The 27,493-nt window shown below is 43.0% G+C and overlaps 1 protein-coding gene across 1 annotated transcript; it reads left to right on the top strand.

Annotated features, from left to right (window-relative positions):
- Positions 1-1,685: 1,685 nt before the first annotated feature.
- On the top strand, positions 1,686-27,493 carry Slamf6 (SLAM family member 6). Its single transcript, XM_048448908.3, has 8 exons — positions 1,686-2,022; positions 15,423-15,770; positions 20,501-20,764; positions 21,194-21,310; positions 21,639-21,671; positions 22,637-22,710; positions 24,050-24,121; positions 25,033-27,493. Exons 1-8 carry the CDS (start codon positions 1,941-1,943, stop codon positions 25,072-25,074), a joined length of 1,032 nt encoding a protein of 343 aa, XP_048304865.1. The 5' UTR covers positions 1,686-1,940; the 3' UTR covers positions 25,075-27,493.

The following is a 27,493-nucleotide window of genomic DNA, read 5'->3' as shown; positions in this document are numbered from 1 at the left end:
AATAAGAAAGCATCCTTCTTTTCCCTCCTTTCCTGCCAAATCAGAAGGCAATGTGGAGCACAGCATCCATGGGTCTCTTCTTTTGGAATTCCTCCCTTCTGTTGGCAATTCCTTAGCCTCAGTTACATCTCTTATGGATCTGGCAAAGACCAAGGGTCTACTTCCATAACTTGCTTATAATCACATGCCCTATGTGTCATTTCGGGGATTATAATAGGTTCTTTAGTCCATCAGTCACCTTGTGGGGGCATTCCTGTACTTGAGCAACCGACCATATACTTAAGGAGTATGCCAACCTTACCACACAGAGGAAGATAGTCACCCTGGGTTTCCCCTCAGAGATGTTCAATTTCAATTTTATTCATATCAGTTTTATTTATATCACACAACTGCCACTACAGCACGGAGGCACACTGTCCCATACCACCAGGGAAGAGTAATCATATCAGGATTGCCCCATGGATGCTCCGCCCACAGTTGGATCCGTCATTTTTGCATGGGTCTCACCCATAGCAAGGAAGCAGGCAACTCCTCCTCTCAGATTCCTCTTTGTTTTGTTTGTCCCAGTTCAGGCGCCAATTGTGACTTTTTTTTTTCTGGGGAGATTTAAGCAAGTATCTCTTTTCACCCCAGATAGAACATTGACAACAAAACAAAGAAACAGCCCACATAAAGTCTAGATTAGTTCATTGGAGTTACCTACCAGTACATGAGTGAGGCATTTGCATACCTAAAAAGCCCACTGCCAAAGCACAACCAATGACCTAATAGTCTCCCACAAGGACCCACTTCTCAAAGGTCTCACCACCCCTCTGCATCACCACGCTGGAGACCAAGCCTCCAGCATACGAATCTTCTGGGGTCAGAACAACAGGAAGTCCATAAATAAAGGACCTGAGTAACACTATGAACCAGCAGGATCTGACAAACATTACAGACGACAAGGCGAACATTTTCTCAAATGCACAGACAGCTCATGATACAAGTCTCCCTAAACTTTTTCAAGTTAAAATTATACAAGGTTTTTTTTTACATTTATTCTCTTATATATTACATCTCGATCACAGTTTCCCTCCTTCCTTCCCTCCCAACCCCCTCCCCCCCACACACACACTCCTCCTTCTTTTCCCTTCAGAAAAGAGCAGGCCTCCCAGGGATTTCAACATGGTATATAAAGTTGCAACAAGACTAGGCACCTCCCCTCATATTAAGACTGAACTATGTAACCCAGTAAGAGAAAAGGAATTCCAAGAACAGGCAAGAGTCAGAGACAGTCCGTACCCCCACTGTTAGGAATCCCACAAAAACACAAAGCTACACAACCATAACATATTTGTCATATGTTACGTAACCACAACATGGGTCTAGGTCAGTACCATGCAGGCTCCCTCGATTGTCACTTCAGTCTCTGTGAGATGCTATGCGCCCAGGTAAGATGACTCTAGATTTTCTTGGGGTGTTCTTGATCCCTCTGACGCCTGCATTCCTCCCTCCCCATCTTCCACAGGATTCCCTGAGTTCAACCTAACTTTTTTTAAGGGATGGGCAGGTCATCCAACCTCTGGTTTCTGGCTCTCCAGGCACTGTCAGGCATGGGCTCCCTCTCAGCAGTGTGGGTCTGAAGCTGGTCCAGTCATTGGTCGGCCACTCCCACCATCTGCACCACCTTTGCTTCATCACAGCCTGTAGGCAGGAAATTGTTGGTCGAAGGTTTTGTGGTTGGGTTGATGTTCCAGTCTCTCCACTGGAAGTCTTGTCTGGTTACAGGAGATGGCCAGTTCAGGTTTCTTATCCCTCATTACTAGGAGTCTTAACTTATACAAGGTATTTCTATGAGCAATGTGTGAAGGTAAAGATCAATAACCAAAGGCTTGCTAGCGCAGAGGAAGAACTCACATCACTAGAGGAAAGGGAAGTCTCAGAGACAAGCTCCTGAAAGAATGGCTGTCTCACGGGCTCCGGTGCCTGACTCCGCCCGTCAGATCATCTGGCTGTTCCCACTTGTCTTCTGCCTCGGCTCAGGTAAATGTCTGTGGACACTGATATTGTCGCTGATTGAGTCCCTTCTTAGGGACAGCTTGCTCAATCTAAGTCATCTAGATTGGGCTGACTGCCTGGTTCTTCTCTGTTCAGAGACGGAGGAAGTTTGAGGTGATTTATAGCAAACTGCTGCCCTCAGACTGTGGCGGCCGCTGAGTTAGGGCAAACATTTCAGGTGGGGCTGACTGGAGGGAAAGTGTTTCCTGGGGCATGGAACATGAGGCTTTGTAAGTCAGGACTGCTTGTGACCAGCATGCTGTGGTACAAAAAGAAGTTTGGGGGTGGGGAGTCTTCTACATTTTAGCCGCTGTGATACTATGTATCTTCAGGGGGTTTATTATCCTTTCTGAACTTCACTCTTCAAATACTGAAAACTCAGCACTGCAGTTGGGACCGGACTGACTGAGCCTGCTTCTTCTCCCTGCTGTCTGTTACAAAAGCAGGAAGGCTCACATCAGGTTTGAGAAGTCACAGGGTGTTCATCTGTGCCCTAGAAAAGGTGATCAAAGGTTGCTCACTCAAACCTAACTCTGAGGGAGTTCACTGGGGAAAAAAAACTAGCATTTATTTTGCTCCAGAAATGGGCTACATATTAAGCACGCATTATGTTTAGAAGTCCTATGACATATATGTGAATTTATTCTATTAATAGCTTCATGTTAACACAAGGAACTGAGACTATGATCGTTTAAATAACTTGCCAAAATTTCATTCATTAGCCAGCAAGAGACTGAAAAACAAACAACAATAACAAAAAAAATCAATTGCCTAAATTTGTCAGTAACTCAAGAAAAATCAAGACAGACTGCAGATGTAGAACTAACTAGATTAATTGACAACAGAAATTAGAGGAAAGGAAGGTTCATTAAGTCATTGGCCAACCATTCTACAATGCCTACTGAATGACTGGACTATAGTAGTTTCAGAAGCTACATCAGGACCTAAGTCAGTGTCAGCAAAACTTTCTCTTCTTAAGGAATTGACATCTTGGCAGGGAAGATAAGCTCTAAATTAGTAAAATATGCACTAGCTAGCAACAAATAATTCTGAAGAAATGAGCGAGAAAGAGAGAAAGAGAAAGAGGAAGGAAGTCACATTGCAAACAGGACAGTCAAAGATAGGAACAGAGGTCAGCTCCTCTTTGGATCTTTATGATATGGGAGCAATCGCCAAGAGGCAATTCCTGAAAGCAGCGAGAAGCTGAGACACAAGACTAAGGCTGAGAATAGAGACTAAGTCAAACTAAGGAGAACAGAGGAATGAGGACAGAACCTTGGGAAATACATACAAGATGCAGAAAAAGACGACAACTATTTACCACTTCCTGACCTGGGACAGGCCAGCAACTTGAGTGTTTAACCTCACATTTATTGCCATAAAACGGGAAATTCCTGAGAGTCCTCTTATTAAAATCCCCCCCCCCATCTCGTGGATTCTTCTTATAAGAAGCCTGTGAGATGTGAGGCTCAGTCCCCATCTGTGGATGAGGAAACAAGGTGCAGAGCCTAAGTCACAGCCACTGCCACACAGCTGTGGGGGAGGGTGTAAGAGATGGTTGACTGAATCCGCAGGAGATAGAGGCAGGTGCTCAGAAACCCCTCAGTGGAGCGGAACTGTGGTTGCCGTCGGGGTGGAAAGTGGAGGTTAGGCAGGACATCAAAAACAAGGAAGCTGCTCTGGACTCGGTGAGAAAGAACTTTCTGGAATAGGTGCAAATGATACGTGAAGTTAAATAGAGAGTGAATCAAAGAAACATGGGAGGGAGAGGGAAGCAGAGCAGGGAAGAGTTAAGAGTGAGCGAGCGAGGAAAGGCAAGGCCGCTGTAGCAAGTATGTAGGACAAAGATGCTCTCAGAGAAGATGGAGAGAATAGCTCGCTCGCTACAGCTTTCAGGTAGGTGAGACACATCCTGATTCCATTTGAGAAACTTAGCTCAAAGACAAACCACGTTGGAAATCTAATCTTCCTTCCTTTGTGTGCACCTTGGAATGTTTACTTATTCCTGCCCGAATTTACAAACGTGTAGGGCGAGAGGAGGACATCCACTGAGTGTCTTCAGTGACTGCTTCTCTCCCTGCCTTTGTCTTTTGAGATGGGGCTCTCAATGAACCCGAAGCTTGCTCTTTTGGCTAGGCTGACTGATCAGTAAGCCCCAGGGTTCCTCCTGCCTCCCCAGGGCCTGAGTTAACAGCACTGGCTTTACATTACCTTCCCTTGACTTTGTACTTGGGTCCTGGGGATCTGAACTCAAATGGTCCTGCTTGCATAGCAAACACTTGGCCAATTTATGCCTCACCCCAGCCCCCTTCATTCCCTTTAACTCATTTCCTTGGGTGCAAAACTAACCTACCATGTGACCCGACCGTTGTACTCTTCAATGAACAGCAGCTGTGACTATCAGCACAAGACATACACAAAATTAGGCCTAGCAACATCCTGTCAAGGAGATTGGCCTCCTCCTCCCTCAGAACTGGTTAGGTAGGGAGAGACATTTTCCTTAGTGGTGTGACCTCTCGTAAGGTGTCCTGGCCTCCGTACATAACCCCTTACTCCTATAAGCAAACCTAAGAAACTCATTGGCTCATCAGAGGGAAAAAGAAAAAAGAACAAAATAGACGACAGATTACTTGAGAAGATTAACAGGGGAGGGAAGGGGTCAGACGGGGTACTGTGGGTAAATATGATCAAAATATATACATATATGAAAATACAATGAAACCTGTTAACCACATATAATTAGTAGATCCTATCCAAAACAGTTTTTGGACCTAGTCTGACATCCAGGTGTGATGGCGCCTGCTTTTAATCCCAGTACAGGAAACTGAGGCAACCTGGGCTATACAGCAAACCAAAGTGGGAAAACCCTGAAAGCAAAACAGCAGTTATAGAGGAAATCAAGCACCGTGGTGGATCTCAGCTACTTCTCCACTTATTCTTTCTACATAGGAATTTGCCAGACTCTCCTGTATATATCACTGAGGATTTTACTAGAATGGAGACTCTGAGAGGAAGCTGTAAGCATCTGTATTTCTAACAAACTCCCAGGTGCTATCAGGGTTGCCTGCTCATGGACCGCGGCTTGAGTAGCAAGGTTCTGAAACGTAGTCACACTGAAACCGGTGCCAGAGGAAAATAGGAAGTAATTCTTGGGGTGAATTTGAAGGATGCAGATACAGGTGCTGTGGGTCCCAGGGAAGAGCAGTGTGGCCGGATGGACAGGGAAAAGAAAAACCTGTGGGCTGGCTCTCAAATCTCCCTCCCTCCTACCCTCTTCCTCCCCTTCCTTCTCTCCTCCTTCCACTTCTTTTGCAGCTAAGGATCCAACCTGGAGCCTCAAGCATGCTACCATTCTGCCACTGAACTACACCGACAGCCCTGGCTCTAAACTTTTTGAGATAAAAGTGTGTATGGTTCTATGGCTAGCAGGTTGTTGTTGTCTAACGATGCCCCTCCCCTGAGTACCGTTATCTTCTCTTTAACAACCATCTGCTGTTCAAATGGTTATTTTACCTCATCAAAGGCAGAGTGCTGTTTCCTATCTTGTTATTATGCTCAAATACACATGATTTTCCATTGTTCAGACTCTGTGCTGTCATGTTTCTCTCTCCCCTCCCCCACACCCGTGATCTCTACCCTCCCGGGCCTCACACCTCCCCACTCTGAGTCCCTCACTCCAGATCTAGCTTGGATTGTTTCCTTCACTCACGCTAAGGCCTTTGGCTTTTGTTTTGGTTTTTGGTGTTTTGGTTGTTGGGTTTTTTTTTGGAAGAGGGGGTTGTTTGTATTTAGTTGGTTGGTTGGTTGGTTGGTTGGTTGGTTGGTTGGTTGGTTGGCTGGTTTTTTAGAAAAGGGTTTCTTTGTGTAGCTTTGGTGCCTGTCCTGGACCTCACTTTGTAGACCAGGCTGGCCTCAAACTCACAGAGATCCAACTGCCTCTGTCTCCTGAGTGCTGGGATTAAAGGCATGCACCACCGCTGCCCAGCTGGTTTATTTTCGAGATGAAATTCACAGAGCATGTGTTCTGCAATCATCACTTCTATTATTTTAAAATGCCCATCACTCAAAAAGAAAATTCCATGCTGGGGATGTAGCTCAGTGGTAGTGTTTGCACTTCAAGTCCTTTGGATCAAACCAACAGAGAGAGAGAGAAAGTTGTTCTTCACCACCCATTTTCCCGTTTCTTCTTGTCCCAATCTCCTAGCCAACCCTAGCTTTCTGCATCCATTGAGCAACTAAATGAAGGCATACAATGGCTGACCTCTTGTGTCCCATCTAACAGAATGTTGAGGATCTGCTAAGATATTGTGTCCTAACATCCTTTGATATACTTTTTTTAGTTTTTATATAATAGAGTTTACCTATTTTTTTTCTTTCGTTATTTGTGTTTTTGGTATCATATCTAAGAATTCATTGTCAAATTCAAGATCATTAATATTGGCCCCTATGGTTGTTTATAGTTCACATCCAGAGCTTTGTGTGCGCTGAGCAAGCACACTGCCACTGGCTGTATCCCCGGCCCAACTTTTCTGTTTTCTTCTACAAGGTTTATACATTTAACTCTTACAAATACTTGACATAGTTTGAGTTTTGCTTTGTTGAGGGATTCACTCGTAGTCTTGGCTGATCTGGAACTCGCTATGTAGACCAGATAGAACTAAAACTTATAGAGATCTTCCTGCCTCTGTCTCCAAATGTTGAGGCTGATGGCACACCCAGTTATAGTTTAAGTTGGTGTGAGAGACAGGAATTTAGCGCCATTCTTTTGTATTTGTTCCAGCATCTTTTCTTTTTCTCTTCTCCTTCTTCTTCTTCTTCTCCTTCTCCTTCTCCTTCTCCTTCTCCTTCTCCTTCTCCTTCTCCTTCTCCTTCTTCTTCTTCCTCCTCCTCCTCCTCCTCCTCCTCCTCCTCCTCCTCCTCCTCCTCCTCCTCCTCTTCTTCTTCTTCTTCTTCTTCTTCTTCTTCTTCTTCTTCTCCTTCTTCTTCTTCCTCTTCTTTTCCACAAAGATAGCAGCTAATTCTTTTTCACATTCGGAAATACTTAACTGCCTGAGTTGTATTGTTTTATAACTGAAAACTTTGGTTTGTTAAAGGAACTTGAACAATTACTTAGTATCAACCTTTTTTTAGCTTTAAAACTAAAATAATGAAAATTTGATGTTAGGATCTGTCATAGAAGAAAGAACATGTGGCATTTATCTTCCCAGGTCTTGATTATTTCATTCAAGAAAATTTTAGTTCCACCCATTTTCCCTACCTTTTCATAATTTCATTTTTCATAAATGAATAAAAACTCTGTAGTGTATATGTATGACATTTTAATTACTTGCTCATCTATTAGTGGTCATCGAGGATGAATCTGTTTCCTAGCTGTGAACAGAGCATCAGTGAGCATAGTTGTGTAGGTGTGGAAACCTTTGCTATTTCTGGACCATACGCGAGTTCTATGTGTAGTGTTTCTGAGGAGCCTCCACTCCACAGTACATTACATCCCCACTAATAGTGGATGAGGTTTCTCTTCACCCACATCTTCATTTACAGTCATTGGTGTTGGTCATGTTGGCCATTCTGACCAACCTGAAATGGAATCTCAGACGAGTTTTGATTTTCATTGCCCTCGTGGGAGAGGATACTGAAGACTTTTTAAAATATTTATTAGTATTCTACATTTCTCCTTTTGAAAATTCTCTGCTCATTTCCACAGCCTGTTTTTAATTAGGTTGTGTGGTGTGGGATGTTTAGCTGTTTCAGTTCTTTGCATATTGTAGATATTAATCCTCCACTAGGATAGAGAGCTAGTAAAGATTTTCTTCCATTATGAAAGCTGTTTTGACATTTGATTAATAGACTCATTGGTCTATAGAAACTTTTATTTTCTGAAAGTTCCATACATCTATCCAATGTGCACTTGTTACATCCATTCACTGCTTCCTCTCTCCCACTCCGCTTTGGCAATCCCGCTCCACTTTGCCTGCCTCTCGGCTTCATGTTATCCTTCTTCTTCTTTTATGTAGACTGCTATTAATGAGCCTCTGAGTCCAATTAGTGCTGCCCATATGCATATGAGCGTGTGGCTAACCACTGGGGCATGAACAACCTATTATCAGCCACATTCCCAGAAGAGAGTTGCTCTCTCTCCCTCAGCAGCCATCATCTGCCAGCAGCCCCTCTGATATGTGTGAAATTTTGACTGGCTTCTCATCTGCAGGTAAGCACAGCTGTTGTGAGTCATTATGAACAATGTCCCTTTCATATCTAGACGGTATTTCACGGCTCTGCATTCTTTTCTCTTCCTCTTCTTTGAAGTCCCTGAGCCTTGGATGGCGAGAAGAAGTTGGTATAAATGACCCATTCACAATTGAGCACCCAGAATTATTTATACCCAGTACTTTGGCTAGTCATGAGTTTATGAATTAACTACCAGTTGCAAAAAGAAGGAGGAGAAGAAGGAGGAGGAGGAGGAGGAGGGAGAGGAGGAGGAGGAGGAAGAGGAGGAGGAGGAGGAGGAGGAGGAGGAGTTACCCTGACCAAAGTTGAGGGCAGCACAAATTTGTGGGTATAAACACAAATGTTTGGAACTCAGTTTGACTGAATGAACATTTAGCAAAATTCTGCAAACAAGAGCAGGTTCCCTCTTCCTTGTCCAGCACCTATGAATTCCCCCCCATCAAAAGGTTCCCTCTTCCTTGTCCAGCACCTATGAATTCCCCCATCAAAGTCCTCTCACCATGCTAACACACCAGGTACAAAATCTTTCCTGTGCAACATGGCTTATATCTGATCAGAAAATAGTTGGTTTCCCCCCAGAACCTTTCATGCTACTATTGAACCAAAAGGCATATCTTGCCCACATGTCAGTGTTGTAGCATGCGAGGTCCAGCCCTGAGAGAGAACATTGATGTCTTTCTCCCTTAGCAGCTTGCATAGCACCTTCTGGAACTATATAAGTTGGCCAATAGCAAGAGAGTTTCCTGGTAAGTTAGAGGTTGATTTCACTATATCCTGTATCAAAATGAGCGGTATCTTCAGCAACAGGATCTTACCATGTTGTTATGGCAGGCAGTCAAGAGCAATTGCAAATGCCAGCATCTTGGAGGCTCCGCTAGGACCTCCCTGACCAAAAACTCATATGGGCCATCTGTGCCTGGAACTGAGATGTTTTTGTGGGGTATTGTTGATGCTTCTGTGACCCACTGAGTCCAGTTAGTGCTGCCTGCTGGATGTTGACCAATTTTGTTGGCTTGATCTTGTGCAAGTCACCATAGCTTGCTGTGAGTTCATGAGCGGCACTGTGATGTCATGTCTAGAAAACAGCATTTCTTGGCACCTCTCCGCATTCTCTGCCTCTCATATTCTTTCCACATCATCTTCCCTGATGTTTCCTGAGCTTTGTGGGGTTGAAATGATGTCCTGTTTAGGGATGAGCACTTACCAGTCATTTATTCCTACACTTTGACTATGAGTCACTGCGTTAACTCTTGCCCATGACAGAAGCAGCATCTCTGGCCAAGGTTGGTACTAATCTAAGTACCCCTAGCTATGTTGTTCTTCTGGGTACTATTGTAGTGGAATTTGTTTTCTTCATTTTCTTTCTAGATTGTTCTTCATTGCTAGTGTAGACAAATACGAATGCTAGTTTTTGTTGGGGTTTGTTTTTGTTTGCTTGTTGAGACAACTTCTCTCTTCATAGCTCTGGGTAGCCTGGAACTCACTATGAAGACTAGGCTGGCCTTGAACTCACAGAGATTACTTGTGTTTGCCTCTCCCCGCCCCAAGTGCTGAGATTAAAGGCATGAGCCACCATACCCAGCCAAGCTAGTTTCTGTATGTGTGATCTTGTGACCTGCAATTTTGTTGAATTCACTTATTAGCTTTGGTTACTTTTGTGGATTCTTCAGGAATTTCTGCTTACGTGGCCATAGCATCTATGAGCAGGAATCATTTTTACGTTTTGTCTTTTTTCTACAATTGATATGCTTTTTGTTTCTTTTTCTTACCTATTACCTATTTTTTTCTGGCTGGACCTGCTAGAATAACACTGAATAGAGGTGGTAGACGTGGATATCATTTTCTCCCAGCCTTAACTGGAAGACATTCAGTCTTGTGTATTGTCTTAACCGGGGTTTCTGCTGCTGTGATGAAATGCCTTGACCAAAACATGAGTTGAGGTGGAAAGGGTTTATTTGGCTTACACTTCTATATCATTGTTTATCACTGAAAGAAATCAGGGCAGAAACTCAAGCAGGGCAGGAAACCGAGGGCAGGATCTGATGCAGAGGCGCCATGGGAGATGCTGTTTACTGGTTCACTCCTCAGCGGCTCCCCATTGCTCAGCCTGCTTATAGAAGCAGCCCAGGTGTGGCACCACCTATAATAGGCTGTGCTCTCCCCCATCTTTCACTAACTGAGAAAATGTCCTACAGGCCTGCCTACGTCCCTCTCTTATGGAGTCATTTTCTTAACCGAGAGTCCCTCCTTTCAGATGACTTCAGCTTGTCTCAAGTTGACATATAACTATCCGCACACATATTAAGTAGAATGCTAGCTGCAGGTTTTCATAAATGCCTTCTCATAAATGGCTTTCAACAGGTTATAAATATCCCCTTTCGTCCCTGGGCTCTCAAAGAGTGTTGGGTTTTATCAAATCCTTTTTTCTATCAAAGGAGATAATGTGTCTCTTTTTTTCCCCTTTGTTTTGTTATTATCCATATAGTGCATTGTTTTGTTGTTATTTTGTTTTGTCTTGTTTTTGTTGTTTTGGTTTGTTGTTTTTTTTTTTAAGACGAAATTTCTCTGTGTAGCCTTGACTGTCCTGGAACTCGCTTTGTAGGCTATGGTGGCCAGTGTACTGGAATTAGAGGTCCCAAGTGCTGAGATTAAAGCCACCACTTCCCAATTTGCATCTTCTGAGATAAATTTCATCTAACCACGATACATAACCTCATAGTGTTGTTCAGTTTGGTTTGTTACTATTTTGCTAAGGAATTTTCCATAGGCAGTACCTCAGTGATTCTCAACCTGTGGGTCACAACCGTTGGAAAATACGTATCTCCGATGCTCCTAGGAACCCATAACCATAAATTTATTTTTGTTGCTGTTTCATAACTGGGATTTTGCTCCTGAGCAGAGTCTCAGTTCCTAAGACCCTCAGAAATATGTGTTTTCCAAAGGTCGCAACCCACAGATTGAGAATCGCTGGAGAGTTAGGACTTTTGTTTGAGTGCTTGTTTTCTTTTTCTTTGTCTTTCCTGCTGTCTTTGGCCTTGTTAAATTATTGACTTGAGATCTTCCTTCTTTCTTACTGTAAGCATTCAGAGCTAGAAATGATCCTCTGCTCCGTACTTTTGCTGTATCCCTCCCTATGTTTCGGCATGCTGTCCTTCCATTTCACGCCTCTCAAGCTACAGTCTAAATCCACTGATTTCCTCTTTAGTCCCTCGACTGGTTTAGACAGTGGAGTCTAACTTCCACATTATTTGTGCATTTCTTGTTTATTTTTCTGTTCTTGATTTCTGATTTTATTCCATAGTAGTCAAAGAAGAGTTTTTCTATTATTTGAGACATTTAGAATTTTTTTTGATACTTGTTTTGTGCTTTCATATAGTCTATCTTGGAGAAGATCCAAGAATATTTTCCTTCAGGACCTATCCGATCAATTCGTCTTATAACCTTGAGATCAAGCTACATGAAGTGTCTAAATGTCTTCTTTCTCCTATAAATCTCTTAAGGTTTTAGCCTCATTCTTGCTTACCTTGATGGCAGAAGAGATCCACCTTCATTCAAAACTGATACCACATTTGTTCTTCTGAGCCCCACTTTGGCTTCCTCCTCAGAAACAGCTCTGTGTTTTCAACATTCTTTTCCACCGTATCTTTAAAGCCTTTCTCCATGCCCTGTTCCCTTTTCTCTAAATTCCCAATGGCTCTTGCTATCCCAGTGACCACCTTTTCCTCATCCCACCTCTTCCTAAAACGTCTACCCTATGTTTCTCTTCCTTTCTCTGTCAACTTGCTCAATAAATCAGTCCCCACTTCCTTTCACTCTGAGTTCATTGCCTGGGAAGTAAAACAGCCCACCATGTCTCCTTTGACTGTGAACAGACCTAAGTGTTCTTGGTTAGAAACACCAGAGTCTCTTGAGACTTTTTGTTCTTTTTGAGAGTCATCTTAGGCCTACCTATGCCTTATGCTTCCCGAAACACTGTTTTCCATATACTTTTCTACTTCTCCAAAGTATGCAACATTTACTAATAATACCTTACAAAGTCAATTCCCACTGGTCAAGTGACACATTAAGACTTTCTATATTCTAATTTCAGTCTGCATAGCTTTCGTTGAACACACTGAAGCAACTTCTAGAGAAAAAAAAGTTAAGTCAGACACTATTCATGTTCCCAGAAACATGTCATCCATTAGTCGGAACATGAAAAGTATGAGATCATGGTCCCTGGTTTGCTATCACCAGAGAATATCAGCACCCTCCCATAGTCCAAGTGGTCCTTCAGTGGTTTATAAAGTACCAAAGGGATGCTTTCTATGTATCCTACCAGCCTCTAACGTGCCAAGTAGCCTGCCACAGCCAGAGCCATCATGAAACATCTTTCCAACTTCTATCCTGGCTCTACTCTTCCATATTTACTGCCAGCAGAGCACTTGGATGTCCCAGAATGTCAGTATCAAACCAAAGGTATTGGTCCAGAGTGATTAAAAGCGTCTGTGTCCAACCCAGGAAAAAAAAATTCTGTGTTTCCTCTGGGACAAACCCCATCACCTAGCGGTCTTTTGAGCATGCTCAGTAACTTCTGATCTTCATGCAGTACAAGCAGGTTGGCTCAAATCTAGTTTTGTCATTATTTTTTCTTAGACCTGCAGGGAACTACTCTTACTGTTCCTTCTGTCCATGCACCTCTCTGTCTTCAGCACAGCTCCTTTCTCCTCCCCCTGTACCGCTGAAAAGTTCCACAAATAGAAGGAGAGGCGAAGAGGTATTCCAGCAACCTTTCAAAGACAAGTAACAACTTACCATGTAGAAATAAGGGGAGAGCATTTCAGACAGAGGTGACAGCAGTGCGAAGGCAGCAGAATCGTCTAGGGAATTTGCACATCACTGAGCAGTGGGAAAGTCCCTGCTCTCATTCAAAACCTTCCTACAACATCATATTTTGTGGCTTGTTTCTTTGTAGCTGTCCCTGGTCCATCATTCACTGTCTGTGCTTCTGTAGAGCACATATATACCTCCGTCAACTCATTATTTATTGACTGGAAATTGTGCTAAAGCAATAAGAAAGTACATAGGAAACAAGCATAATGCCTGCTCTCGTTTAGCAAGAAAAGGAAGAAATAATATCATAATTAAAATAAAGGAAAAGAGTATTCAACATAGATGTTATAACAGTGGTATTCAGACAATGCAGAGGCACCTAATCCCAAGTCAGTGCTTACCGTCCACATCATAGCTACCCATTCACCTGTCAGTCTTCTCTGTCAGAGAGTGAACCAGCAAATCAGGACTATCTTGTTCATACATACAACATATGTATTCCCCAAATCCAGACCAGAAGCAAACATATGAAAGGGAATTAATAATGTGGTCTGGATGCCATGATTTCTAAATTTTTACCCACTAAATTAACACAAAACTAAGTAAATAGTAGAATATATTTATTCTTCTTGAATAAGCTAATAATTCAGGCATAATAACACATGCCTGTAATCCTAGACCTCAGGAGTCTAAGGCAGAGGATTGCCAGCTTGAGGCTAGCCTGGGCTACATTTAAGACCTGTCTCAAAACCACAACCACAAAGAAAAATTTTGATCTATAAAATCAAGGGAACTTAAAGGACTCTGCTAGGCTGGGGGAGGAGGAGTTGCTGGTGAGTCCTGTGATTCCTGACAGTGCAGATTTGTCTTGCTTGGTTTTACTTTTAAATAAGCAGAATACTGCTAAAGGGAGCCTTTTGGACTCAAGACTTTGCGTGTTATTTTTTACTCGTGTGGTTCTGAGAGGAAAGAGAGGTCGAGATGACAAATAGCCGTGTGTCAAGAGGCTGATGGGAAACATGCAATGCAGAAGGGGATGTGCGATGGCAACACGGATGTGCCTGGAAATCCTATGACCGCTCAGAAAAGAAAGCAGAAGTGCAAGGTCGTGTAAGAGCTGAGTAAGGGTCAGGATCCTCTGGGCCACCCCATAAATACTTTTTTCCCGCCCCCGCCAAGAAAATTGACGTCCCAGTCATGGTTAATTGTTGACTGATGCCACACACTTCCACAGATCATATCGTTTGTCAAACACTGTGCAGAGTGCTCAGGGTCGGAGGAAGAGAACAATCACCGTTAGACCAGCAAGCAGAGCTCTGGATAACAAAGTAATGGGGCTAGGAATTTGGCATCGACTCTAAAGAAGCATCCATCCTCTCTAAGAGTTGTAAGCATGGAGGTGGGGTAATGACTCAGCAGTTAGGAGCATGGGCTGCTCTCTCAGAGAACTCCGGTTTGCGTCTCAGTACCTACAAGGCAGCTCACAACTGTCTGTAACTCCAGTTCCAGAGGGCCCAACTCCCTCTCCTGGCTCTGCTGTTTTTTAGATGTACAACCAAGGAACATTAGTTAACCTCTCTCTATCTCAGTCTCTTTACCAATAAACTGACATTTTTTTATCTGCCTCAAAGACAGTTATCAACATCAAATGATGACGCAGGCAAAGAACAGCACATGCAGTAAATTCCTGTTATTGGCTTTCTGGATTGCAAAAGCACGCTACATAGATGGACTTTAGGTAAATCGTGAAAGACTGGCCGTGCCAATACTGCCATCAGCAAAGACTTACAATTGTTGGAATTTATGTCAAGGGGTTAATAAAGTTTCTTATCCCTCTAACAAATTGGTGCCAAAATATTTTAAAGGCTTAAGAGACTGGAGAGATGGCTTAGAGGTTAAGAGCACTGACTGCGCTTCTGGAGGTCCTGAGTTCAATTCCCAGCAACCACATGGTGGCTCACAACCATCTATAATGCCCTCTTCTGGCCTGCAGGCATGGAGGCTGAACACTGTGTACATAATAAACAAATAATTCTTAAAAAAAAAAAAAAAAAGGCTTAATGTCACTAGAGATTGACCAGCCAGGGTAAAAGTAGACCATGAGTCAGAATCATCTAACTAGACCAGTTGCCTGTTGACCAAGACCATCTAATATTTTGCTGGAGGTGGAGCTATTAGGAGTGTCCACCACAACACTTGTAACACTTTTTACACTTTTTATCCCTGTCACAACTCTGGTTTTCCTCCAAAGAACTTAAACAGATTGCCAGAATGAAGAGAAAGGATGCAGAAATGGAAGGGGCTGTCGGGAGCAGTTTTATAGCCTTCTCCTTCTGTGTTTACAGGGAATGAAGTTCCACAAAACAGCGCAAGCCCAAAGGTGGTGAATGGTGTCCGAGGGGGGTCTGCAACTCTTCTTCTGGAGCTTCCTGCAGGAAAGAATGCCAGTGTCATCATCTGGCAGCATCGAGGGAGAGAATCACACGACACTCCGATCCTTATCGTCCAGTTAAATAAGTCTGCAAGTCCACAAATCTGGAAAACTGATCCAGAGAGGGGAAAGCGACTGAACATCGCCCGGTCCTCTTCCTTACAAATCAGCAACCTCACAGCAGCCGACGAAGGATCGTATACTGCACAGATAACCACAGACTCCAGACCGTACTTGTTAAAGTACGTTCTGAGGGTCTTCGGTAAGTCCAAACACGGCATTTGATCACATATAAACTGAAAACAAATCCAAATCACATGTGTCAACCCTGTGTGCCAACAAAAGTGTACTGTAGCCTGGAGATAAAGAAGGTAGCATCTGGTGTCACCACAAGGTCCAGAAGTAAGGCAGTTAGGTAACACTGCACCACTAAATAGCAGCAGAGCTAGGCTAGACGCTTATACCACGTGGCTCTCTACACCAGGCACTTCATTTCCCCTTTCACCCAGAAAGGCGGAGATCCTGGAAACAAAATACTGAATGATACTATTAGCATGCGTGACGAGTATCTGTCCCTTGCTCCTTACAAAGACTCTGTGAGCTGTGCACAATCCTATGCCCAAAGCCTGGGCTTAGTCACAGGAGGTAAGTGGTGGCTCTTCCCTCGTGACTGACCTGTCTCTCGCTATACGAAGGCCGAGCTGACCCAGCAGAGTTATCTACTCAGGAAGTGCTCTGCACAGGTGAGCCAATTAATAGAAAACCTTATAGAAAAATTCATAAAAGCTTTTTCTGTCAAGGTTATTTCATTTTTCATTTCTAACAGTGTTTTCTCAAAATGACTCCTATTGATCACTAATCGAAACAAAACCAACAAAAAAAAAAAAGCCTGCCCTTCTAACTGGAGTGACGATGTACATCTAATCCCTAAACCCAACATGTGGGAATTTGAGGCAGGAGGATCAGGAGTTTGAGGTCAGCCTATATACTACATAGCCAGACTGTCTCAAATAAATAAACTTACCTCCCTAATATTAAGGAATGAAAGTATTTTCAACATAAAATTATGGAAATAATGAGATACTTTATTAATCTAAGCCATGAAAATAAGCTACTAGAGATGTCCAGAAGTGCCATGGATGGCTTTAGCAGCAATGTTTTACAGGAGACCCAAGCACTAGATTGGCTACCTAGGGCAGTGTTCTTAGTTAGGGTTTCTATTACCGTGAAGAGACACCATGACCACAGCAACTCTTATAAAAGAAAGCATTTAATCAGGGTGGCTCAATTACAGTTCTGAAATTTAGCCCATTATCGTCATGGTGAGAAGCTTGGCGGCATGCAGGCAGACATGCTACAGAAGGAGCTGAGAGTTCTTACACCTTGTCCCACAGGAAAGTTATCTGAGACACTGGGCATATCTTGAGCATAGGAGACCTCAAAGCCCACTTCTACAAGGGCATACTTCCTCCAACAAGGCCACACCTACTCCAACAAAGCCACACCTCCTAATAGTGCCACTCCCAATGAGCTTTTTTGGGGGTGGAGGGGGCAATTACATTATAACCACCACATGCATTGAGATGGCTCAGTGGGTAAAGGTGCTTGCTGCCAAGCCTGATGCCCTGAGTCTGATTTCTAGGGCTCAGGTGGGAGGAGAGAGCAGACTCCTATAAATTGTCCTCTGATCTCTTTATGCATACCATGCATTCATGGACACACACACACAAGAGAGAGAGAGAGAGAGAGAGAGAGAGAGAGAGAGAGAGAGAGAGAAAAGTAAATAGTTAAATTAACTAAATATTAGTTCATCATGAGGTGTACACCTTTAATCCCAGTATTCTAAGGGCAGGGGCAGATGGATCTTTGTGAGTTTGAGGCCAGACTAGTCTATATAGTGAGTTCCAGGACAGCCAGGGCTATGTCTCAAAAAAACTACTCTCAAAAAAAAAACTAAATAAGTAAGTAAATATTAAATGTTATTACATTTTTAAAATAAATATGTGAATGGATTCCATACTGGACAACTTTAAAAAAATCACTGAGATTCTATAATTTCTATCTACTAAAGAGTTCACAAGATCTAAAATTCATTTAGAGTTCTTTGGCTTAAGATGTGGAATTCTTTAAAAGGTACCATTAAAATAAAATATCTCCATAAATTGTTTACACTTTAACCTCCATATCCCCTGAATATTTGATGAGTTCACCTTGTTACATTAGTTAAAGTCCCGTCACTGGAAAGAACATGACACGGAACAAGTAAACATGCCTGAGAAAAAAGGAAGTCTGGAAATTTTCTGAGCAGAGAATTTCTCGACAAGGGGCCAGGTAGCCTCAGGGCAATGGATTTGTTTGCTGAAGTAGCCCAAATAAAATTTCACAATGGCCTAAATAACAAGAATCTACTCTTGTGAAGTTCCAGGTATGGGCAGACGCCATCTGTTCTTTGTGTTGCTGCTTCTGGTTATCATAGATTCCTTGGTGTTCCTTGGCCATGGCTACATCATTCTGGCTTCAGCCTTCTCCACATCTTTATACCCATCTTCTGTTCGTCTCAAATGTCCTTTTGCTTGTCTCTTAGACAGATACTTGTCTTTGGAAAATTGGAGATGACGTCCTCAACTAGTTTATATAAAAGTTACACAGACCTTTTGTCCAAGCAAGATAACACAAGTCTGGAATTAAGACGTGGGTGTCTCTTTAGGGCTATCCTCATTCCAGCCATAAGAGTCAGGACCACCCTGACTGATTTATGATCATCAGGACACTACCAGATTTATGAAGAGAACTGAGATGCACACAACAGAAAGCCTGAAAATTGATGCTGCCTGCCAGGCTCTATCACATGTGCTGAGACACCGTTCTTTTGACATTACTGAGGATACCATGACTTCTATACTTATTGATAACCCATATTCAGGGCTGCTTAGAGCACCTTCCCTTCAAAGACTCATATACCTAGAGATATGTGATCTGTACCCCAACCTTTTCCTTATCAGTGCAAAGGAATTTCCAAGGATAAAGTACAGATTTTGTTTCTCAAACACTGACCAAGCACTCTGTATGTGCTAAGATAGAGAAAGTAAAAACTTGATCTTTTAGATAGTTCCCAATTAATCGGGAGTAACTGACTAGAGTTTAGTATTGGATGTGAAGACATGTTTAGTTTATTCATTGAATAACAATATTTATTGCCATGGATAATGTCCAAGGCAGTCTGATATGCAACTAGAAAACATCAATAAGCAAAACAAAGGTCATTGCCCTCATGAAGCTTACAGAATTCTGTGAGTGCTAAGGGAAAAAGGCATGGGTGGTGCAGGAGAATTATCTGTATTTTGTCAATCATATTTTAATAAAACGCTGATTGGCCAGGCAGGCAGTATAGGCAGGAAAGCCAGACAGGAAGTAGAGGTGGAGCAAAGATACTGGGAGTATTCTAGGAAGCTCCCTCTGTCAGTTCTGCCCAGACCACCGGAGAGGAAAGATGTAAGCTACCCAGCTGAGAAAGGTACTGAGCCGTGTGGCTAACGTAGATAAGGATAATGGGGTAACATAAGTTATAAGAACTAATAAGTAGCCTGAGCTAATGGGTCAATCAGCTTTATAACTTATAGAGATCTCTGTGTGATTGATTTTCTTAGGGACTTGCTGGCTGTGGGGTACCAGGCGGGACAGAAACCCCAACAAGCCGGCCCTCATGTTACACATGGGGCATAGGGGTACCAGGAAACAGGGCAGGAGACATGGTGCTAGGGACCAAAACTAGGCCCTTGAGCAAGCTAGGTAAGAGCTCTTTCACTGAATGTACACCAGGCCCAAGGTATCATTTTAGAGGAAGCGAATAGAATGGGCCTCCCTGAAAACATGACCTGACATTTGGGTCAATATCTATTGGTGTTAAGAGAGTAGGCATGCAGATATTTGGAGGAAGAGTCAGCCAGAACAGATAGCAAAGTTCTTCTGTGCTCAAGGAGCATCCCTTGAGAAGGTTGAACGTCAGTTCTCAGAACCCACATAGATATCTGGGAATGGTGGCAAACATCTGTAGTCCCAGCTCTAGGGAGAAAGAGACAGGAAAACCCCTGGAGCTTGTTGACCAGCTATTCTTGACCAACTGGTAAGCTCCAGGTTCAATGAGAGACCCTGTCCCAAAATATAAGGCAGAGGATGATAGAGAAAGACAGCCTCTGACCTCCACATGCATGTGAGCATGTACCCATATACACATGTGCACATATTACCATGTGCACACACATACACACACCAAAAGAAAAGGCAAGAAGGTAGGGGGGTGTTTTTCACAGGTTGATGAGCAAAGTCATGTATTGCAGACTTTTGGGGGACCACCAGCCAGCTCCCAAATCATGACATGGAAACTTATTAATTATGAATGGTCAGCCTTATCGTATGCTTCTCCCAGTAGCTCTTATAACTTAACCTGTTTCTCTTCATCTATGTTTTGGGCTTTTTACCTCTCTCTCTCTCTCTCTCTTTCTCTCTCTCTCTCTCTCTCTCTCTCTCTCTCTCTCTCCTATATTTCTCCTCTTACTTATTCTCTCTCCCTGTCAGCCCTGCCTATCCCGCTCCTGCTTAGCTACTGGCTGTTCGGCTTTTTATTCGACCAATCATAAGCCTTAGGCAGGCAAGGTGAAACAAGTGCAGCACATCTTTACATCATTAAACAAATGCAGCACAGATAAACGTAACACATCTTTATATCATTAACAAAGGCAGCAGAAACCTATGTAGCACATTTTTGCCTAGTTAAAATAATATCCTACAATGGTCGTGTGTCCTTTTTATTTTTCAAGTGCATTGGTGTTTTGCCTGCATGTATGTCCAAGTGAGGGTGCAATTAGAGTTACAGGCAGTAGTGAGCTGCCATGTGGATGCTAGGGTTGAATGGGGATCCTCTGTAAGGGCAGTCAGCACCCTTAACCTCTCTAGCCCAAACCATGTGTCCTTAACTATGGTCTTTTTACACAGAACGACTGAGTAACTTAGAAGTTATCAACCACACTCACCTGTTTGAGAACGGGACCTGCGAGATCCACCTGACCTGTACTGTGGAGAACCCAAATCATACTGCCTCAATCGGGTGGCAGGTCTCAGGAAACATCTCTTTAGGGGACCCAAATCTCACTGTCTCCTGGGACCCAAAGAATTCCCGTGACCAGAGTTACACCTGCCATGCTCTGAACCCTGTCAGCAATCTGTCTGTCTCTGTCTCTGCCCAGAGTCTTTGCACAGGTAACACCTGCCTGGGGTCTTTGTGGGAGCTTCAAGCAGCTGTGTAGTGTTATAGCATGGTTTTACAGCCAATGTGAATGCCTGGACAGTAACAGTGGGAGGAGCCAAACTCCTGCAGGGAGAGGCTCTAAAACTCTATGCCTCTCATTAGTGTCCCCCTTTCCCTTCCCAAGTCCTCTGCCAGGAGCAAGGCCTTAGGAGCCAGGATGACTTTCTCCCTTCCCCACACCAGTCTGACCTGTCCTGCCTCCACAGGGGTCCCCAGAAAGTCTGACAGGGCCCCAAACTAGGAGTATAAATGACCTCTACCCAACCCCTGTAGGCAGCCCAGAAGAGACTCAAGAGGGGCCTAAAACAAGCTCAAAGGAACCTCCAGGTTATGTATCCTAAGAGGTTCCACTTCTCTTTTTTTCTTCTTCTTCTTTTCAGGCGTTTTGACTAATGAAAATCGACACCAGTATAAAGAATGGATTTTTGGTCTTGTGGTGCCTATAGTCACCATATGTATAGTCATATGTGTATTTAAGAAGACAAGAAAAAGAAAAGGTAAGTGTTCCATCTGCCTTCTTCTATCTCCTCTAAGACTTCAAGTGTTCAGAGTCTGGTTGCCAAGGGTCAAAGGAGGGTGGACACGACCTCTGGATATTTTAGTGTATTCGGATAGCCCCTGGGGTGTGGCCAGACATCTGTTAATATTTCAGGGGAGGTGTACTACTGAGAAAAACAGGACCCAACCTCGGGATCCACTTGCTCACCCGCCCTTCTTTTGGGTCCTGCTGCCTGCATCTTCTGGAAAGACGCCTGTAGGGGAAGGAGGGAGAAAGCCCTCCTTCACTGAAGTCCTGCATTTCAGCTTCCTGCTTTCATTTTTCAGGTTCTCTTTCTCTGGGTAGAAGACAACATCCAGGTGAGTGTCCATGCTCTTAATGACAGAACTTAAAGCAGACAGGAAGATATGAATGGAAGAGGAGAGAGAGGGGCTGTCCAGAGGGCTGAACAAGGAGAGAGGAGAGAAACCAGCATCCCTGGCTCTCTGGAGCCTATGGTGTCTGACAGTCTGGTTTATCACCATGGCACCTGTAGAGTCCCTCCCGAGCCTGTGAGGGACATCACGGTTTTCTACAGCAAGGTCAAGATTGCTCACTTCCTTTCTGATGAAGAAAATAAGTCCCAGTGAAGGGGTCATCCATGGACCACCCACTGTCACCCAGCTGGTGTGGGCAGAAATAGGGCCTGAGCGTGAAACACTCTGAACCAAATTGTCCTGTTGATGTTCAGCCAAGGTTTAGACCCCAGTTAATTGACGCCATTGAAAACTACGGTGTGATAAAGATATGTGAAGGCAGGCTCATTTTCTGAGTCTCATCCCATGAGTGATAGTTTCAAGATACCATTGTTGAAGTGAGGGCACAAAGTCGGGGGTCAGAACACCTGCATTCCAGTTCCTGTCCCACTGTTTCCTGGGTGCCTTTGTACAGGTCTACCAAGTTCTCTTGAACCTGCAATTCTTCCTCTCTAAAACCGTCAAGTCTGTCACACTGCCTGTGAAAACAGTGTCTCCAGGGATCCCGTGGGTGGTGGTATTCAGTCCTTCATGTGTTCAGCATGGGGGAGTTGCTGAGACTCTAAGTCATAAGAACACCATCAACTCACCCAAGAAACGAGGTTAGAAATAGACCATATGAAAGTTCTTGTTTAGCCCAGAACTCCTAAGGTTTCGAGGTGGGGAGGGAGTCCCTAAGGAAGAGCAAGATAGAAACAACTGATTTAGGGATTAAAAAGTGCTCTGGGGGCCAGCAGGACCCAAGGTCCTGTGGGAAGCAGCCCCACAGTCCTACCACTGACAGCCTTACCTTTTTGTATTAACCATAGATTCCTCTGAGAACACAGACACTCCAGGCTCTCCAGGGAACACTGTGTATGCACAAGTCACTCACCCAGTGAAGGTAAGTTCTTTCCACTCTGCCCTCCACCGCTGTGTTATTATTATGGTTACTCATAAACCTGTCACCATAATCATCAGCATTTCAAGAGAAGAGGGGAATAAGTATCATAACCCCTCCACAATAAAGGAAACTAAGGCACAAGAACCCCCACATAATAGGATGACCTTGGTCAAGTGTCAGGAAGTCCTCTGTCCCTTTTACCTATGAGTACCTATCTGTCCTGGAACTCACTCTCTAGACTACACTGGCCTCATACTCACAGAGATCCATCTGCCTCTACCTCCCGAGTGCTGAAATTAAAGACCTGTACCACCACCACCTGACTGGGGACACTTTTCTAAATATCTAGATATACTGGTCATGTTTTCTGAAAAATAAGTCAAAAGAGCTTGGCATTCTTGAAACAACGGAAGCAGCAGCCCATCTAGAAGTGTTGGATTCCCCAAGCAAACACTCTTGGCTAAGATCATCAGAGGCTTTGAGGAGTACGCTCCTGAAAGGGAGGACAATAAGGGACATTCCCATCATTTACTCAATTGCCATTTCCAGCTCCTGCTGGGAGCAAGCTCTCCAGCAAACCCAAGCCCAAATGGCTAACCCATTTTGTCAGCTTCTTTTCAAAAAAAGAAAAAAAAAAAGCATTACAACTTGGAGAGTTTCTGGGATCTTAATTATTCTCTAAATATTCCTTCATTAATTTAAAGAATCAAAATATATCAATGGATCATCTAGGGCCTGGGATTTCTGCTGTTCCTACTGCTTAGTGTATCTTTAGAGAGTCATTCTTAAAACTAGGAGTTCCTATACTTCTGGTTCCCTACCATGACCACAACAAGGTGACTGGGCCATTAGAATTACAGGGCTAAATGGAGCAAGCAACGTGGGTGGCTCCAGGTATAGCTAATAAAGACTGAGACAAAAGATATGATGCAATAACTGTCTGGCATGTAAGTTCCTACAGACAGAGAAGGAGTAAACATAGAATCATATGCAAAACAAGAATCCCTTCACATGAGGTCACCTTTCTGCTGCTTTTCTGGTTGGGGCCTTTGTATTGCTGGGATGTTGCTCTTATATTTAGTTTGTTTTTCTGCTTCTCTTATATTTTTGGTTGTGAGCGTAGACTTTAATGGCTGAGCCATTTTTCCAGCCGCCTTTCTACTTCTCAAGAAATGTTACTAAAATCTCACAGGTTTGAACTGGTAGAGCTTAGTCCCCATCTTCTCTTGGCATACCTCTTCTTTCTCCTGGCACTGCCTTTCCCCAAAATATGGGTATGCACAGACCTGTCTCTGTGAGAGCCAAATGCATATAACTCTTTTGTTTTTCTTGTTTACAGGAAATGGAAATCCCAAAATCTATAAAAAATGATTCCATGACCATTTACTCCAAAGTTAATCATTCCAGAGAGGTAAAAATCCATGACTGCTTTATCTTCTTTGATTTTGTATGAGTGAATATGTGTGTAATGTATGTTTGTGATTTGTGCTCATGTGTGTGAGAATGGGAACAGCTCCATCCAGTGCCCTTCCCTCCCATTCTCTATCTTACTCCTAATAAACAGTGTCTCTCACTAAACCTGAAGCTAAACCTGTGGTCAGAAAGACCAAACAATCTTCCTGTCTCTGGTCCCTAAAGTGCTGGCATTACAAGTGTATGCACTGCTTTTTACATGGGGACTGGGGATTTGAACTCAAACCCCCATGCTTACTCGGCAACCTCTCATCCACTGAGTCATCTTGTCAGCCCCAATATTCATGTATTTTTTACTCCTCTCCCAAACCTTCAATTTTGCAAGTGAAATGAAAGGCCCATTTTACAGATATCCAAATACCACAAGAAAAAGAAAGAAAAAAAGAAAGTCTTGAAACATTACCAAAATATAAAAAGTCATCTTGGAGTTAGGGAGATGACTCAGTGGGTAAAAGGCAGTTTTCACCAAGCCTGATGACCTGAGTTCAATCCCCAGGACCCACATTGTAGGAAAGAACCAGCTTCCACAAGTTGTTCTCTAAAGTGGAAATACACACACACACACACACACACACACACACACACAGAGAGAGAGAGAGAGAGAGAGAGAGAGAGAGAGAGAGAGAGATACACAAACATACAATAAATAAATAAAGTGTTGAAATTTTTGATTATCTTGTATTAGGATCACCTATTATAATTAACCTACTTGTTCTTTAATGTACTCCTGCCTCATGCCATCAGTAGCCCTACTATTTGACCAGCAGGGCTCTCGTGTTCTCTCTGCAGTCATGGAGGGTAGGCTATGCCTACCTATTAATCTACTTCTTTCTTTTCTCAAAAAACAAGCCCATTTCTCCCAGGATGAATACTCTTAAGGACATCAAGTAAGTTGGTGGAAGACTTTAAAGGAATTCAGCAGAGTACATCTACTGACCCCCTGGAAGAGAACAGAGAAGCATGGTTTCCTGCTGACAATGGAATCCGGATATCCAGGGATATCACATCAGACTTGATCCTGCATATATAGGTCAGAGGCTTGATGAGTAGCAAGATCTCCAGTATGGAACCCCAAAACTGCTTTTCAACCCACTCCAGGACAAATCCTGCCTTGGGTAATACACCCACATGTTGCCTTTTCTTTGACAACTAAACAATCAGAGTTTTAACTGACTGATTATAATTCTATAGGTAATCATTTCTCTCCTTCTAAAAGGCAAGCAGGATGTGATTGGTTGGAGAGAGAACATGGTGTTTTGGTTAAGTATGTAGTGTCTGGCGCTGCATAGGCCCACACTCATGTCCTATGAATCAATTTTACTAGTCAGGCCTCCTGAGATGTTTCCTGAGTTCTTGGTGCTTTAATCTCATAGCCAAAAATGAGAGGAATAATACATCGATCAGGTCTATTACTCAAGCCAGGAATCTGAGCCATCCCTGATTACAGCCTCTCTATCACCAAGCCCTCACACTCTACCTCCAGAATACATTAAATATATCTATCTCTTCCCAACATGTAGACCATCCTCCTATATCTGACCGCCCCTATCTGGAACCGAATACTCCAATAACCTCTAAACACTTCTTCTAATTTTGTTCTTGTCTCCCTGCAACCGATGGTCCAAAAGACAACGAGCACAGTGTCCCTAGTATAGACCAGCTCTTTCTCTTGTCTGCTCGTAACCCCACGACTGCTCATTGCACTCAGTGTGAAAGCCAGTCTCCATGACCCAGAATGGTCTGACTCTTACCCAGACTCTGCCAGCTGCCCTCTCCCCATTCTCTGTTTGGCCTCTGTGATCTTTCAAGTCCTCTAGGAGAGAAGAATGTTCTCCATATTACAGTCATTTGCATCTGCCTGAAGGTCCTTCCTATGCCTATTGGGCTCCTCCTATTCTTTAGACTTCAGCTTAAACACATCAGCTTCTGGAAGAGACCTTCCCAGAATGCTCTGCTCTCTACCTAAAGCAGGTTTCCTTATCATTCATTCTTTTAAGCCTTCCATGTTGTTATCACATGTCATTGAGTATTTATTTTTATTTTTAGCATCTGTTTCCCTCATTAGAATATAAGTTGGTGGGATCAGAGACAATAATTATTTTATTACTAGAACACTGTATTAATTAATTACATTGTAAGTGTTAATTAATACCTAGTACATTATAAGTGCTCAAACAATATTTTTAGTAAATGAATACATTTGTAATGGGTTTGTGTGGTAATTAAATAAGACAATACAGTTGGCTCTTCAACTGTGGGTCTGGTTCTGTGTATTCTATCAACTGCAAACTGAAGTATTTGAGAAAGAATTGCATCTGTACTAACTATATTCATGTGTTTTCTTAGTATTCCCTTAAGGTAGACATAGGTTCTATACTATATCATTTTATGTGAGGCACTGGCCTCTAAGGTTAGCCTAGAACCCTCTCCCAGGAATACAAAGGATGACTGTAAACTCTTAGCATAGTGCCTAACACATTACAAAAGCTCAAGAAATATCCAGTCTAATTGCTAGTAGTGCCGTGTGGTAGGGCTCTCCTAGAATCCCAGTGTTTTGAAAGTGGAGTCAAGATAATTCAATGTCATCGCAGCTATACAGAAAGTTCAAGATCAGTCTGGGCTACATGAAACCTTGTCTCAAAAAGAAACTGATCACTGATGTTATCATCACTATTAAATTTCATTCTCCTGAAGTCATAGAATCTTCTTGAATAACTTCAGCACCTAAGGCAGAAGAATCCTAAGTTCAAGGCCAGCCTGGACTACATAGAAAGTTCCATGACCATCTAAGCTACATAGCAAGACTCTGTCACAAAAAGTAAAATAAAATAAATGAGAAGAGAAAAAGCATACTCCTTGAAGGCATTTCTTGCCTTTACTGAAGTTTCAAATTCTCATATTTTACCCCATGTGAAGAACAATGTTCCTCTGTCCTTGAGAAGCATTTTTAGAGGCAGAAGAGGTTCTAGTATTTCTTTTAGTATATTTCATTTTTCTCAAGAGTACTAAATGTGCTTATTGTGAATAATTGACATACTCAAAAACTTCCCTACAATATCTAAGATAAAAAAAAAATCCTAGCCCAGCGGTGGTAGTGCACACCTTAAATTCCAACACTCGGGAGGCAGAGGCAGGCAGATCTCTGTGAGCTCACAGCTTGGTCTACAAGAGCTAGTTCCAGAACAAGCTCCAAAAACTACAGAGAAACCCTGTCTTGAAAAACCAAAAAGCAAAACAAAACAAATCCTATATTAAAATAGTACCACTTTTACCAAAATGAAATAAATAGTTTCACAGTTTTGTCTTGGCA

This window comes from Myodes glareolus, chromosome 5 (assembly GCF_982192425.1).
Source record: "Myodes glareolus chromosome 5, mMyoGla1.1, whole genome shotgun sequence".
Classification (NCBI taxonomy): Eukaryota; Metazoa; Chordata; class Mammalia; order Rodentia; family Cricetidae; genus Myodes; species Myodes glareolus.
This window is presented reverse-complemented; position numbering and strand designations above follow the sequence as displayed.

Coding starts and splice junctions, on each gene's coding strand:
- Slamf6 (XM_048448908.3), top strand. CDS start 1,941: ATGGCTGTCTCACGGGCTCCGGTGCCTGACTCCGCCCGTCAGATCATC. Junction 21,672..22,636: donor GGGTAGAAGACAACATCCAG/GTGAGTGTCCAT, acceptor TATTAACCATAG/ATTCCTCTGAGAACACAGAC. Junction 24,122..25,032: donor AAGTTAATCATTCCAGAGAG/GTAAAAATCCAT, acceptor TCAAAAAACAAG/CCCATTTCTCCCAGGATGAA.